The following is a 13,306-nucleotide window of genomic DNA, read 5'->3' on the forward strand; positions in this document are numbered from 1 at the left end:
CAACAGTGGCATTAGAAGTTTTTCGACTTCACTTAAGTGAACCTCTGTAATGATGGCCAATATCATATTTCTTGAAAAGAAATATTGGCTTTGCCAGGAATTGTGGCACACTACCATTATCCTGGCAACTTAGGAGGCTGAAGCAGGAGGATTGCAAGTTTCAAGCCAATCCAGGCAACTTAGTGAGACACTATCTAAAAATAATTAAAAAGTGCTAGGGGTGTAGCTCACTGGCGAGCACCCTGGACTTAATCCCCAGTATGGGGGAGAGGGAAAGAGGCGGGTGTGTATTAAATTTTGGAAGACAAACCTAACACAGTTTCTTAATTCTTCTTGTCCTCTCCCCTTACTTCCACTCCTAACAAATGTTTGGGCAAATATTTAAGCGATTGGCCAGGAAAATTCATATGTATAGTATTATACATAGTATGACCTACGTTTAGGAATTGTTGGATGTTTAAATTATTTTTAATGGTACTCAAGTTTTTAAGAGTTGCTTGCCACAATTTTAGGGTCATGAAACTAGTGCCTTGTTAATACTGGAAAAGATAACAGATAGAAACCTCATCAACGCAACCAATGCAGCCTTGCAAACGTGAGTACTTTCAGTATCTAGTGTAAATATTGTTATTTTTATAATTATTAAAATGACAAATGAATTTTTTAAGTATGTAGCCAATGTGTCTTACAAGTCATAGAAGCAGTTAAAAAGTGAAGAACAGTTTTTACAACTTACAAAACTTATTCCTGAAATCATCACAATTGAAAACCTTATTACATGCCAGGTGTGGTGACATATGTTTGTAATCTCAGTGGCTCAGGAGGCTTTTCTCAAAAAATATAAAAAATGGCTGGGGATATGGCTTGGTGCCCCTGGGTTCAATCCCCAGTACGAAAAAAAAAAAAATAAAGCCTAATACTAGAAAAGCTATTGAACTGAAACTGTATTAGAACATTGGCAATAATGTATATTTTCACAACCTATTTAACCTGCATAATTTTCTGAAGCAAAGTAGTACTATTTTGTGTATTTTATTGAATTCCCCTGTAAAAATCTTATTTGACGCTAGGAATAAATGATAATCTAAAGAGGTTGTGGAAGTAGTCAGTCAAGTTGAGCCGGGTCGGGTGGCGCATGCCTATAATCCCAGCAGCTCAGGAGGCTGAGGCAGGAGGATCACAAGTTCAAAGTGGCCTCAGGAATTTAGTGAAGTGCTAAGCAACTTAGCAGGAACCTGTTTCTAAATAAAGTATAAAAAGGGCTGGGGATGTGGCTCAGTGGTTAAGCACCCCTAGGTTCAATCTCTGGTACCAAAAAAGAAAGTTTATTTTCCTTCAATTATAAATATATCACTATAAAAGCATGTTCAAAAATCAAGTTCTTAATAATACAAACAAACCCACTTTTTGTTAAAGAAAAAAAAATCTTTAAGAGTACTGGTTCACATTCAGAGGTCAGTCAGATCCCTTGAGGGTCCAAAAATTAGTCACAGGGTCTGTGAGCTGTTTTCAAAGTCTGTGCTACTGCAGTTTCTGTTATGTATGTTTGTCAACCTCATGTTTTAGAACAACTTTAGAATGCCTTTTCATTGATTAAATCTTTTAAACATTGTGTTTTAGAGTGTAACAAAAGGGTTTAATGAAGATGGAAACCTGTGGCTAAGCTTATACTCATTGGGGGGGTATAACACTACATTGTACAGAAGATCTGCAGTCCTCACCCCCATTTCATTATGGTTAGAACTAGATATCTCAAGTTTATATCTCTGGGTCTTTACCACTTGGCAATAATGCTCTTTACAACCAGGCATGTGTCTTTGTGCACTGCTCATACATGTACATGTACGATTTTCCCCCCAGACCTCTGCATGTTGCTGCCCGAAATGGGCTAACAATGGTGGTTCAAGAACTTCTGGGGAAAGGAGCAAGTGTCCTTGCAGTAGATGAAAATGGTAAGTAGGCTCTGTATTTCTGTATTCTCTTCCTTTAACCTATATATTGCTAAAACTTTACATCTTTTTTGCAGTACTAGGGATTGAACCCAGGGCCCTATACATTCTAGACATGTGTTTTACCACTGAGCTTCAGTCCTAGCCCTTTTTATTTTGAGACATGGTCTTACTGAGTTGCCCAGGCCAACCTCAAACTTGCCGTCCTCCTGTCTCAGCCTCCTGAGTAGTTTGGTAGCTGGGATCACAGGTGTGCACCACTATGCCCAACTAAGCTTTTATCTTTTGATGGTACATATTTGAAGTAAAATAAACCTTGGATTTTTTTTATTTTTATGTGGTGCTGAGGATCGAACCCAGCGCCCTGCGCATGCCAGGCAAGCGTGTTACCGCTTGAGCCACATCTCCAGCCCTATTATTTTTTTAATAGGGCAAAGAAGAAAGCTGAAATTAATATTGAGTTGTACTTCATGGCAAAGGAATAAGGGCAAGAGAAACAGGAAAAGTTTAAGAGATGAACCTCTGAATTTACATATTATCTGATAAATATATTATCTGTTAGTATTTACCATTTATACTTACCAACATTGTTCATCTTAGTAGCCATAGTTTTTGTTCTTTCCATAAATACTTATCAGGTCCCTACTTAAGGGTCTTATTATGCAAAGCCAGTCTTTCAACTCATACAAGTAGAGCGTGTACCTTTTCCTACCAGAGAATATCACCTTCAATAGTTCTTCCCTTTTGTGTTCTGCAAGAATTCTTTATTCTCTTCCTAGATATAATTGGTTCTATATTTATTTTTCAGTTATAGGTGGACACAATATCTTGATTTTTTTTTTTTTTTTTTTTTTTTTTTTTTTTTAGTGCTGAGGATCAAACCCAGTGCCTCATGCATGCTAGGCAAGTGCTGTACCACTGAGCCACAACCCAGCCCCTCGTTCTATTGTCTTTTGAAAAAAATCGTTTAATATCCTGTTGCTGCCAGCTGCTGCTTTTTCTGTTTTCCATTGCAGCAGAACTACTCAAGAATTGGCTTTCTATCGTCAGGCCTTTGCCTCTACCACACTGCAAAACTGTTTTCATCAAAATCACTAATTGACCCCATGATGTTAAGTCAATTCCTAGGTCTCAGTACATTTAACAGATCAGCTTTTGGAAAAAAATTGATTATCTCTTTATTTACCTTTGGTAAACTTTCTTTCTTTTGGGGGCTTGATATTCCCTTGGTTTTCCTCCTACTTTACTGTTTACTCCTTCTAATTTCTTTTACAAAATTTCTCCCTCTTCCTAACTCCCCCTCTACCCCTGATGGGGGCTTGAAGCCAGAGCCCAGAAGCCTTTTACCACTGAATCTCCAGTCCTTTTTTATTTTGAGATAAAATCTCCATAAATTTTTAAGGCCTCAGCCTCCCAAGTCACTGGGATTACAAGGCATGCACCACAGCACCCAGCCTCCCTAACTTCTTAATATTGGAGGATTTTAGGAGCCAGTCTAAAAACTACCTAATGCTAAGAATTCCAAAACTTATGTTACCAGCCTAGACTTTTTATGTTCTCTATTTTCCTATACCCAGCTGCCTAATGGACAGTAGCACATATAGGTTCAAGAAATATTTCAAATCTAATAAGTCTAGGTCTCAACTGTCAAATGTTCACACACACAAACACACACATCACAAAGCCTGTTTTCCCCACAGACATGCTAATCTAGGTTGAAGAAAATTCCTCTCCTGGGCTGGGGTTCTTGCTTAGTGGTGGAGCGCTTGCCTACACATATGAGGCACTGTGTTCAATCCTCAGCACGATAGATAGATAGGGTCATGAAAACAACGGTAGTCATCCTGGGGGAGGATTTCTCTCAACGCTACATATTAATTAATTAATTAATTAATTAGGTCATGAAAACAATGGTAGTCATCCTGGCGGGGGGGATTCCTCTCCTTAATATTGCTCTCAGAAATTTAAGAGTTGTCCTTGATTGCTGTAATACCCAGTGTACACTTTATCAGCATGTACTAGTGAGTCCATCTCTAAAATGTATCTACAATTTGCCTACTTTTTTCTCTATTTATACCGCATTGGTGGGTTGTTGCTGAGGTGTGTGTGTGTGTATGTGTGTGTTTTGCAGTACTGGGAATTGAACCATGGTCTCACATATTCTGGACACATACTCTACCACTGAGCTACATCCTCAGCCCTGTTGGATCCTTTTTAAAAAACACGAGGTCCAGGTGTGGTAGCATATACCTGTAATCCCAGTAACTCAGGAGACTAAAGCAGTGAAGCAGGACGATCACAAGTTCAAGGCCAACCTTGACACCTTAGCAAGACACTGTCTCAAAATAGAAAATAAAAAGGACTAGAGATGTAGCTCAGTGGTAAAATGCCCCTGGAATCAATCCCTAGTACTAGGGGGAAAAAAAATTATACAGCAAAATATATATATAAGAACATGTTTTTCTTCTGGATGTCAGTTTACTCATAGTTCTTTTGTTGTTGTTTTTAGATACACGTGACAGTGTATTTTGACATGTAGTACATATGTGGAGTATTATCTATTCCAATTAGGATCCAATTCTTGTAGTTGTACATTATGTGGAGTTACACTGGTCATGTGTTCATATGTGAGTAAAGGAAAGCTATGTCCGTCCGACTCATTCTACTGTCTTTCCTATTCCCATCCCCCTTCCCTTTATTCCCCTTTGTCTAATCCAATGAACTTATATTCTTCCCCTCCCTACCCTCCTTTATTGTGGGTCAGCATCTACATATCAGAGAGAATGTTCAGTCTTTGGTTTTTTGGTACTGGCTTATTTCACTTAGCATGATATTCTCCAGTTCCATCCATTTACCAGCAAAGACCATAATTTCATTTTTCTTTATGGCTGATTAATATTCCATTGTGTATATATACCACATTTTCTTTATTCAGTCATCTGTTGAAGGACACATAGGTTGTTTCTATAGCTTGGCTATTGTGAGTTGAGCTGCTGTAAACATGAATGTGAGTATGTCACTGTAGTATGCTGATTTTTAAGTTCTTCGGTTTAGACCAAGGAGTAGGAAAACTGGATCAAATGGAGGTTCCATTCCAAGTTTTCCGAGGAATCTCCATACTGCTTTCCATAGCGGTTGCACCAATTTGCAGTCCAACTGGCAATATATAAGAGTACCTTTCTTCCCACATCCTTGTCAACATTTATTGTTACTTTTATTCTTGATGATTGCCATTCTGACTGGAACGAGGTGAAATCTTAGAGTAGTTTTGATTTGCAATCCTCTAATTGCTAGAGATGTTGAACATTTTTTCATACATTTTTTGACCATTTGTATTTCTTCTGTGAAATGTCTGTTTAACCCCATTGCCCATTTATTGGGTTATTTGGGGTTTTTGGTGTTGAGTTTTTTGAGTTCCTTGTATATCTTAGAGATTAATGCTCTATCAGAGGTGCAGGGGGTAAAGATTTTCTCCCATTCTATAGGCCCTCTGTTGGCATTCTTGATTGTTTCCTTTGCAGTAAAGAAGCTTTTTTATTTAATACCATCCCATTTATTGATTCTGGATTTTACTTCTCATGCTTTAGGGTCTATCTTATTGAAGAAGTTAGTTTCCAAGTCAACATGAAGGAGCATTGGGTGCAGGGTCTCTGGTCTAATGCCTAGGTCCTTGATCCACTTTGAGTTTTGTGCAGGGTAAGATATAGGAGGTTCAGTTTCAATCTACTACATAGGGATTTCCAGTTTTCCCAGTAGCATTTGTTGAAGAAGCTATCTTTTCTCCAATATATGTTTATGATGCCTTTGTCTAATATGAGATAATGAATTCAGCAAAGTAGTAGGATATAAGATTAACACCCATAAACCAATTGCATTCCTGTATACCAGTGATGAATCAACTGAAAGAGAAATCAGGAAAACTATCCCATTTACAATAGCCTTAAAAAAAAAATAATAATAAAATACTTGGGAATCAGTCTAGCAAAAGAGGGGAAAGACCTCTACAATGAAGATACAGAACACTAAAGAAAGAAATTAAAGAAGACCTTAGAAAATGGAAAGATCTCCCATGTGCTTGGATTAGGCAGAATTAATATTTCAAAATGGCCATACTACCAAAAGCAATGTACAGATTTCATTTCTATTAAAATTTCAATGGCATTCTTCATGGATATAGAAAAAACAATTATGAAATTCATTTGGAAAAATAAGAGGCCCAGAATAGCCAAAACAATACTTAGCAAGAAAAGTATGTAGGAGGCATCACTATACCCAGACCTTAAATTATACTACAGAGCTATAGTAACAAAAACAGCATTGTATTGGCATAAAAACAGACATGAAGACCATTGGAACAGAAGACACAAAGACATACCCATATAATTACTTATAGTTTTTATAGTGACCTACATGGTCCTTTACTACATTACTTTCTTATTCTTCCTTCTCTCTCATCATTCCATTACATCGATTCCATTGCAGGGTTCTGTGTGCATTATAATCTTTATTCTGGCTCTTTCCTTTGTCTGGAACACTCTGTCCTCTAGGCATTCTTTGACTTAATTTTTCACTTGTTTCAAATCTTAGCTCAAATTTCATCTTCTTAATTAAACCTCTTGTAACTACCTGTTTTTACTACAACTTGCTGCATGCTCCTATCACAACATTCTTGGTCCTTGTTAACCTTCTCTATTCTATCCTCTTAATTTCCTTAGAGCTTACTTTCTCACGTATTGTGTATGATTTATTTTATTGAGTAGAATGAATATAAGCTGCACAAGATCAAGGAATCTTTGTCATTTGTATTCACTAATGTATACTAAGTGCTTAGAAGAATGTCTGGACATAGTGGGAGCTCAGTGACTATTTTGTTGCATGAATGATTATGCCAAGCACTGCTAAGTTCTAAGGATGCAGTGTGGAATGAGACATATTCTACTCCTATAATGACAGAAGTATAAACAGGTTGTTACAGTGCACTTGAAGTTCTCTAATTGGAGTTAACCTAAAGTTCAGTGAGAATACATCAGAGGTTCTTCAAACCCTTTCTTATAAAATCAGAGAAAAGGCTTCCCAAAAAAAGTAATTTCTAAGCCAGAATGTAAAGGATAAGTGTAAAGTGGGGAGGGCAGTTTTTCAGCTGAGGGAGTAAGAGATATAATGCGATGTGAGTATAAATATTGGGTCAAATAATAAGGGATCTGTCTGTTCATTAGAAAAATAGTAGTTAGTCTGAAGGGGAGCAAGACTAGAATGGGGAAATTAGTTAAAAGTTCAGATGTAGATGGTAGTCAGAATTAAGGTAGAGGCATCTGGGATGAAAAGATGTAAATGGTTTATAATGATATTATGATAGGTCAGGTGTGATAGCACAGGCCTGTAATCCCAGGAGCTCAAGAGGCTGAGACAGGAGGATCACAAGTTCAAAGCCAGACTTCAGCAAAAGCTAAGCAACTCAGTGAGACCCTATTTTTAAATAAAATACAAAATAGGGCTGGGGATGTGGCTCAGTGGTTGAGTGCCCCTTAGATCAATTCCCAGTACACCCACCACCACCAAAAAAAAAAAAAAAAGATCTTAAGATAGGCTCAATGCTCAATGGGTCTTGTTCAAGGAGAGAAGAGGTTTGGGGGATGAAAAATTCACAGGCCATCCGACTTGTGGTGCTTGTGTGGATAGACATATCATTAATTGAGTAAAGAATATAGGATGACAGTTCAGTTGGGGAAAATGAAGAAAAATTCAGTGGAAACCCTAAGAAGGAAATTAGATATTTGGATCTGGAGTCCAGAAGCAAGATCTAGGTTGGACATAGAGTTTGAGGCAATAGCATATGTACTTCCTGAAATCCATAGAGGCAGGGATGTCATCTACAAACACAAATTCAAACACACCTAGCTTTAAAAGAATCTTGCATTATCGGAATTAAGTTTTTGGAGATACAACTACTATATAGATTAAAATGAGAAGCCTAAGCCATGGCACATGCTCATGCCTATAATCCCAGCACCTATGGAGGCTGAGGCAAGAGGATCTCAAGTTCAAAGCAAGCCTCAGCAAAAAAAAAGCAAGGTGCTAAGCAACTCTGTGAGAACCTGTCTCTAAATAAAATACAAAATAGGGCTGGAGAAGTAGTTCAGTGATCAAGTGCCCCCAAGTTCAATCCCTGGTACCACCCCCCAAAATAATATAAAATGAGGAGCCTAATGCTAACATATATAAGACATTTGGCCACATAAGGAGACACTGAGTCAATCACTGATGCCTGCTGATATGAAGATCTGCTGACTGTTTTTAAGATTTTGTATATCTGATTTTATCTTTTTATGAAATTAAAAGAATAATAAAACATGAAGGTAAGTGGTGGTGATGGGGATATCCTCTAACACACTTCATAGTATTTTATAGTAATTGTGGTCCTGAGATGACAAGTTATGGTAAATACTAGTCTCATTTTATAATTATTTCTAGTGATGTGGTTATAAATTGCTCAAGTAACCACTGGAGTTGATGATTAATTGGGCTCTGAAGTCTAAATAGAGATGAGATGAAGGGGCTAGTACATCCTGTGCCTGTTATTCACTCTCAGAAGGAGATAGTGACATTTTGGTGGTTTTTCTGGAGGAGAAAGAACATGTTACATTTGCACAGAATGTCCTCAAAGAGTGTGCTGCTTTTATATTTCTGTTTAGCAGACTACATCAAGAGAGGAGTGTGTTTTTAGTCAAATTCTGTTTAGAAAACACTCATGAGTCCGCTTGCCAGCAAGAGCATCAGCAGCCAGCATCTTCAGCTCTTCAGAAGAGCCCTTGAAAGAAGTGCGGGCAAAGAAACACTATCCTTCTCCTAGTCATTTGAGCAAATATGGTTTAATTAATTAAAAACATGTACATCCTTCAACTATCCCTGCCAGTCTTGGCAGGGTAATTAGTTGTTCCTTTGACAAAAATGGGAATTTTTTTAAAAAATGTTTTTTATACGATACCTCTTTATTTTATTTATATGTGGTGCTGAGGATCAAACCCAGTGCCTCACTGGGTTGCTAGGTTAGCAACCCCAGCCTGACAAAAATGGGGATTTCATAAAGGGAAAAATATTATTGTGTTTTCTTTATCATGGCTAACATAGCATGAATGAAATAATATGTATTATCCAGTTTATATTAGATTTTTTAAAGCTCAAAACTAATAATGGTAGACTGAAATCGGACATTATTACCTTATGTGCATATATGATTACATGATCTGTAACTTTACATCATGTACAACCAGACAAATGAAAAATTATACTTCATTTATGTATGATGTGTCGAATGCATTTTGCTGTCATGTATAACTAATTAGAACACATTAAAAAGAAAAAGGTCAAAACTAGTATTTATGACCAGAAGTAACAAGAAAATGGTTAACATAGAAGGCTAGGATTGTGGTCACTATGGTGGGAGAAAAAAGGGGTAATGTTAGGGAGTAGGTATATGGGACTTCTCATCTGTTCATAATGTTCTCTTTCTTGACCTGTATTACAGTTATACAAAAGTTTATTTTGTGATAAATCAATCTGCTATTTAAAAAACAAACGTGGCTTTTGAAATAAATATGCACATATGCGTATGAATACTAAAATGTAAAAGTAGTAATAGGGAATATTTAGATGTGCGACAAATCATAATAGATTAAAATTTTTAAATATTTGCAGCTTAAATGCCTATTGACTTCACATAAGTTAAAACAGTAAATGTGAACTAAAACTTCCACGTGGAATAATTGAAACTGGCCATCACATAGTATAGTCTTTTTTTGTGGTGGGGAGGGTACCAGAGATTGAACTCAGGGGCACTCAACCACTGAGCCACATCCCTAGCCCTGTTTTGTTTTTTATTAGAGACAGGGTCTCAGTGAGTTGCTTAGCACCTCGCTAAATTGCTGAGGCTGGCTTTGAACTCACAATCCTCCTGCTTCTACCTCCCAAGCTGCTGGGATTACAGGCATCCGCCACCATATCTGGCCTTCACACAGTATATTATTAACATCTTCTCTCTTATTCTATCCTCAATGCTGGGTTTTATACCAACAAAGGTACTAGATCTTTCCTCCTGCCTTTGCTGTATTAATACTTATAGGGCCTGTGTCTAATGTCAGTTGTCTTCTGCTTTAAAAAAAATAATAAAGTTATAAAAAATTCATTTGTCTTGGACTAGAGGTTTTTAAAGTTTACCTACTGTTTTCTTCAATGGATGAAAACTCCCAAGAGAAAAGTTAAATTGACAACCAAGTGTCATTCTTTTAATATATATTTTCCTAGTACCTGCCTAGTGCCTTGTTCATGGATCTATACACATTTAGATTTCTCAGCACATAAAGATTTACTTATATAATTCTGAATTAATAGTATGCCTTTGTTCACCATCTAATGAAAGATTTATTGATCTTGGGGGTTGTTTGTTTTGTTGTTGTTTATTTGTGTTATTTGTTTTCCTTATTCTAACCCAGTATTTCTGTGAATTTAGTTAGATATGGATATATTGTGAGATCTTTAGGAAATATGTATCTCTGGCTCAGCTTCTTCTGTTAGTCTGTAAGGTCTCCTCCCACCCTAAATTTTTACAGTGCTTTTCTTTCTATTTATTGGAAAGTTGCAAATCATTCTGGTGACAATTTATTATAAACCAAATAATTTAAAAATGTCCCAAGTTGGAGACCATTAGACATGTTCATATATTTAATGAAGTACATCTCACAATGTTAATTTTTTAATTTTATCTTTAATTCTAGGCTATACTCCAGCTTTGGCCTGTGCTCCCAATAAGGATGTGGCTGATTGCCTGGCTCTCATTTTGGCCACCATGATGCCTGTCTCATCTAGTAGCCCTTTATCATCCCTGACGTTCAATGCTATTAACCGTTATACCAACACCTCAAAAACAGTGAGCTTTGAAGCCTTGCCTATCATGAGGAATGAACCTAGCTCCTACTGCAGTTTCAACAATATTGGTGGGGAACAGGAGTACTTATACACCGACGTCGATGAGCTCAATGACTCTGATTCTGAGACCTACTGAGAGGCTAAGCAAAAGATCTAAGGAAGGAGTTCTGACACTAAAGCTGCAAACTGTGCTTTTTCGGGAAAAAAGCACTTTGTTATTCATATTCAACCTAAGAGGAAAGAGCGCACAGTGAACAAATGTAAGAAATGCGATGACATTAGGAAGAAGAATTTTAAAGGCAAGTTTTGCAAAAGGAACTTCTAGATTATTGAAATAGACTTGACCAGAGGAAAACACATTGATGTCAGATTGCTTTGTGGAATTTTTAATTTGGCTTTGCAGTGCCAGAAATAATTTGGGACACTGTGCACCCTAACCTGCTTACACAAGCAACACTATTGTAAAAGAAGAGATAAGGACACTAGATTTAAAATTATCAATAAAAGTACAACTAAATTTAAAAGCAATAAAAGTTTGGTACAGTAGGCATTATGTGCACAGCAAATTGCCAAAGGACCAAATAACTTAAAGATTTTTTAATAGAATGCCATTTTGTGGAAACTGGAGTAGGTGAAATGAGACGTTACCTAAACCAAACTTCAATATTTCTGAAAATGAAGTCAAAATTTGGTTTTAAATGTGGATTTTTTTTTTAAAGAAAACATCTTGAAAGCCTTCCAATACTGTATTAAACCATGAAAGAAAGCAGATGTATTTTTGCATTTTTCTTTTGCATAAAAATTTTAAAATTCCAATTTTTATAATATTAGAATTGAAAACCAGCTGACTGGGTGCAGTACGGGTGAAAATACTTGTGAAATAGACATGAGATGGATTGGGGTTGGGGCTGTTGGACAGATTTCAGTGGTTTGGGTTCAAAATGGAACTATTTTTGTTTAAAAAGGTAAGGAATTTCCTAGAATAAAAACTTCATGGAATCAAAAGGTAGATTATTTCACCCTATTGCAATTAAGTGGTCCTGGGGAATGAAAGTCAACTTCACTACTTTGAATGACACTGATTCGTCACTTACATTACTTTTGTACCTCCATAATGGGTTAGAGGATTTTTGTTATCATTTATTTGATCTTTGAGTTTTGAAAAAGTACAGAATCAAAAGGAAATATTCCCTTGTTATTCATAAATTAAACATCATCAAGTCTCTTGGAAGGCATTTCTGTATTAGGCAAGGTTCAGATTTGGAGTAGCATGTTGGTAACTTGTTACTCTTTGGAGGGAGAAGCAGTTGCCTGCCAAATTGAAGGCTACCTTTCAAGTAACAAAAAAAGAGAAAAGGCTGACATTTGGACTAATACTTTATGTGGTTCTGATTTTACTGTAACTGTCACTTTCCCAGTAAAAATGATTTCACCTATGTAGGAGGTCTTAGAGGTCTGGGTAAAGTTCATAAATTGCAGCAAAATGATACCCAATTTTATTTTATCCTTTTGTATTGTGAAACTGGAAACTTTATGACATTGTAAATTATCAGCTGGTTTTCTGAATATAAAGTGTGAAAACACAGAACAGTATTTTGATCTATTTGATAATTTTGTGGGTTTTTTGAAAAATTAATGAGCATGTACATAGAAATAGTGACTGCTTGAATACTGTATTTACTTGCACTCTTTCAGTACATCAAGATTCCTGTATATTTTAGAGTATAATAAAACACAGATGTGAGTTGTATTTAATGAATAATGTATTTGTATCTGTGAATATTATCTAAAAAAATCTATAAAGTTTCTAGGGCATTGATTACTAGATTTTAAGCCTTTTTTCTAAAATATTTACAAAGATTATAATCATCCATTTTTCTTTATAATAAAGAAGTCATAATTAACCTTCCTAATTATTAGTGGTAGGAAGGTAAATATGCATTTTAAAGACAGTAGACTACATTTTCTATTGTACCTTTTGAAAAATAAGAAAACTCAAGAGGATTCTAAAAGTATACATATGTGTGCTTTCTCTTTCCTTTTAGGAATTCTCTTCTGAATTCCCTGAGGGAGTTTTCTAGAATCTCAGAATTGAAAGAGACCTGAGGTTCATCCAGTCTAACCTCTTAACAAATGCAGGAGTCCCTTCTACAAGGGTGATCTTTCCACCTTGAATACTTCCAGTGACTCTACCTCACCAAGCAGTCCATTCAGTTGTTGAGCAGCTCTAACTGTTAGAAAGGTCTTCCTTAGATGGAGTTGACGCCTCCCTCCTGGTAACTTCTGTCCTTGGGCTCAGGTCTGTCCTCTGAGAGAATGTTGGAAGGATGAGTCTCCCTCCCTCTGCCATGTCTTCTCTTTCACAGGTTGACTCCTTTGCTGAAGTGATTTCCGAAGGACTCATCAGACACACTCTTAGATTTACCACATCTAAT

The 13,306-nt window shown here is 36.5% G+C and overlaps 1 protein-coding gene across 10 annotated transcripts in view; it reads left to right on the forward strand.

Annotated features, from left to right (window-relative positions):
- The window catches only part of Ankrd28 (ankyrin repeat domain 28), a 167,058-nt gene extending 154,428 nt beyond the window's left edge, over positions 1-12,630 (forward strand). For 9 of the 10 annotated variants that reach the window (XM_048801044.1, XM_048801045.1, XM_048801047.1 and 6 more), the window contains 3 exons: positions 513-595; positions 1,861-1,952; positions 10,721-12,630. In XM_048801044.1, coding sequence (XP_048657001.1) covers positions 513-595; positions 1,861-1,952; positions 10,721-11,007 — 462 coding nt within the window. In that variant the 3' untranslated portion in view covers positions 11,008-12,630. The remainder of the gene's footprint in view (positions 1-512; positions 596-1,860; positions 1,953-10,720) is intronic. The other variant, XM_048801050.1, reaches the window with a different exon arrangement.
- The last annotated feature ends 676 nt before the right edge of the window (positions 12,631-13,306 follow it).

The sequence above is a fragment of the Marmota marmota genome, unplaced genomic scaffold (assembly GCF_001458135.2).
Source record: "Marmota marmota marmota unplaced genomic scaffold, marMar, whole genome shotgun sequence".
Classification (NCBI taxonomy): domain Eukaryota; kingdom Metazoa; phylum Chordata; class Mammalia; order Rodentia; family Sciuridae; genus Marmota; species Marmota marmota.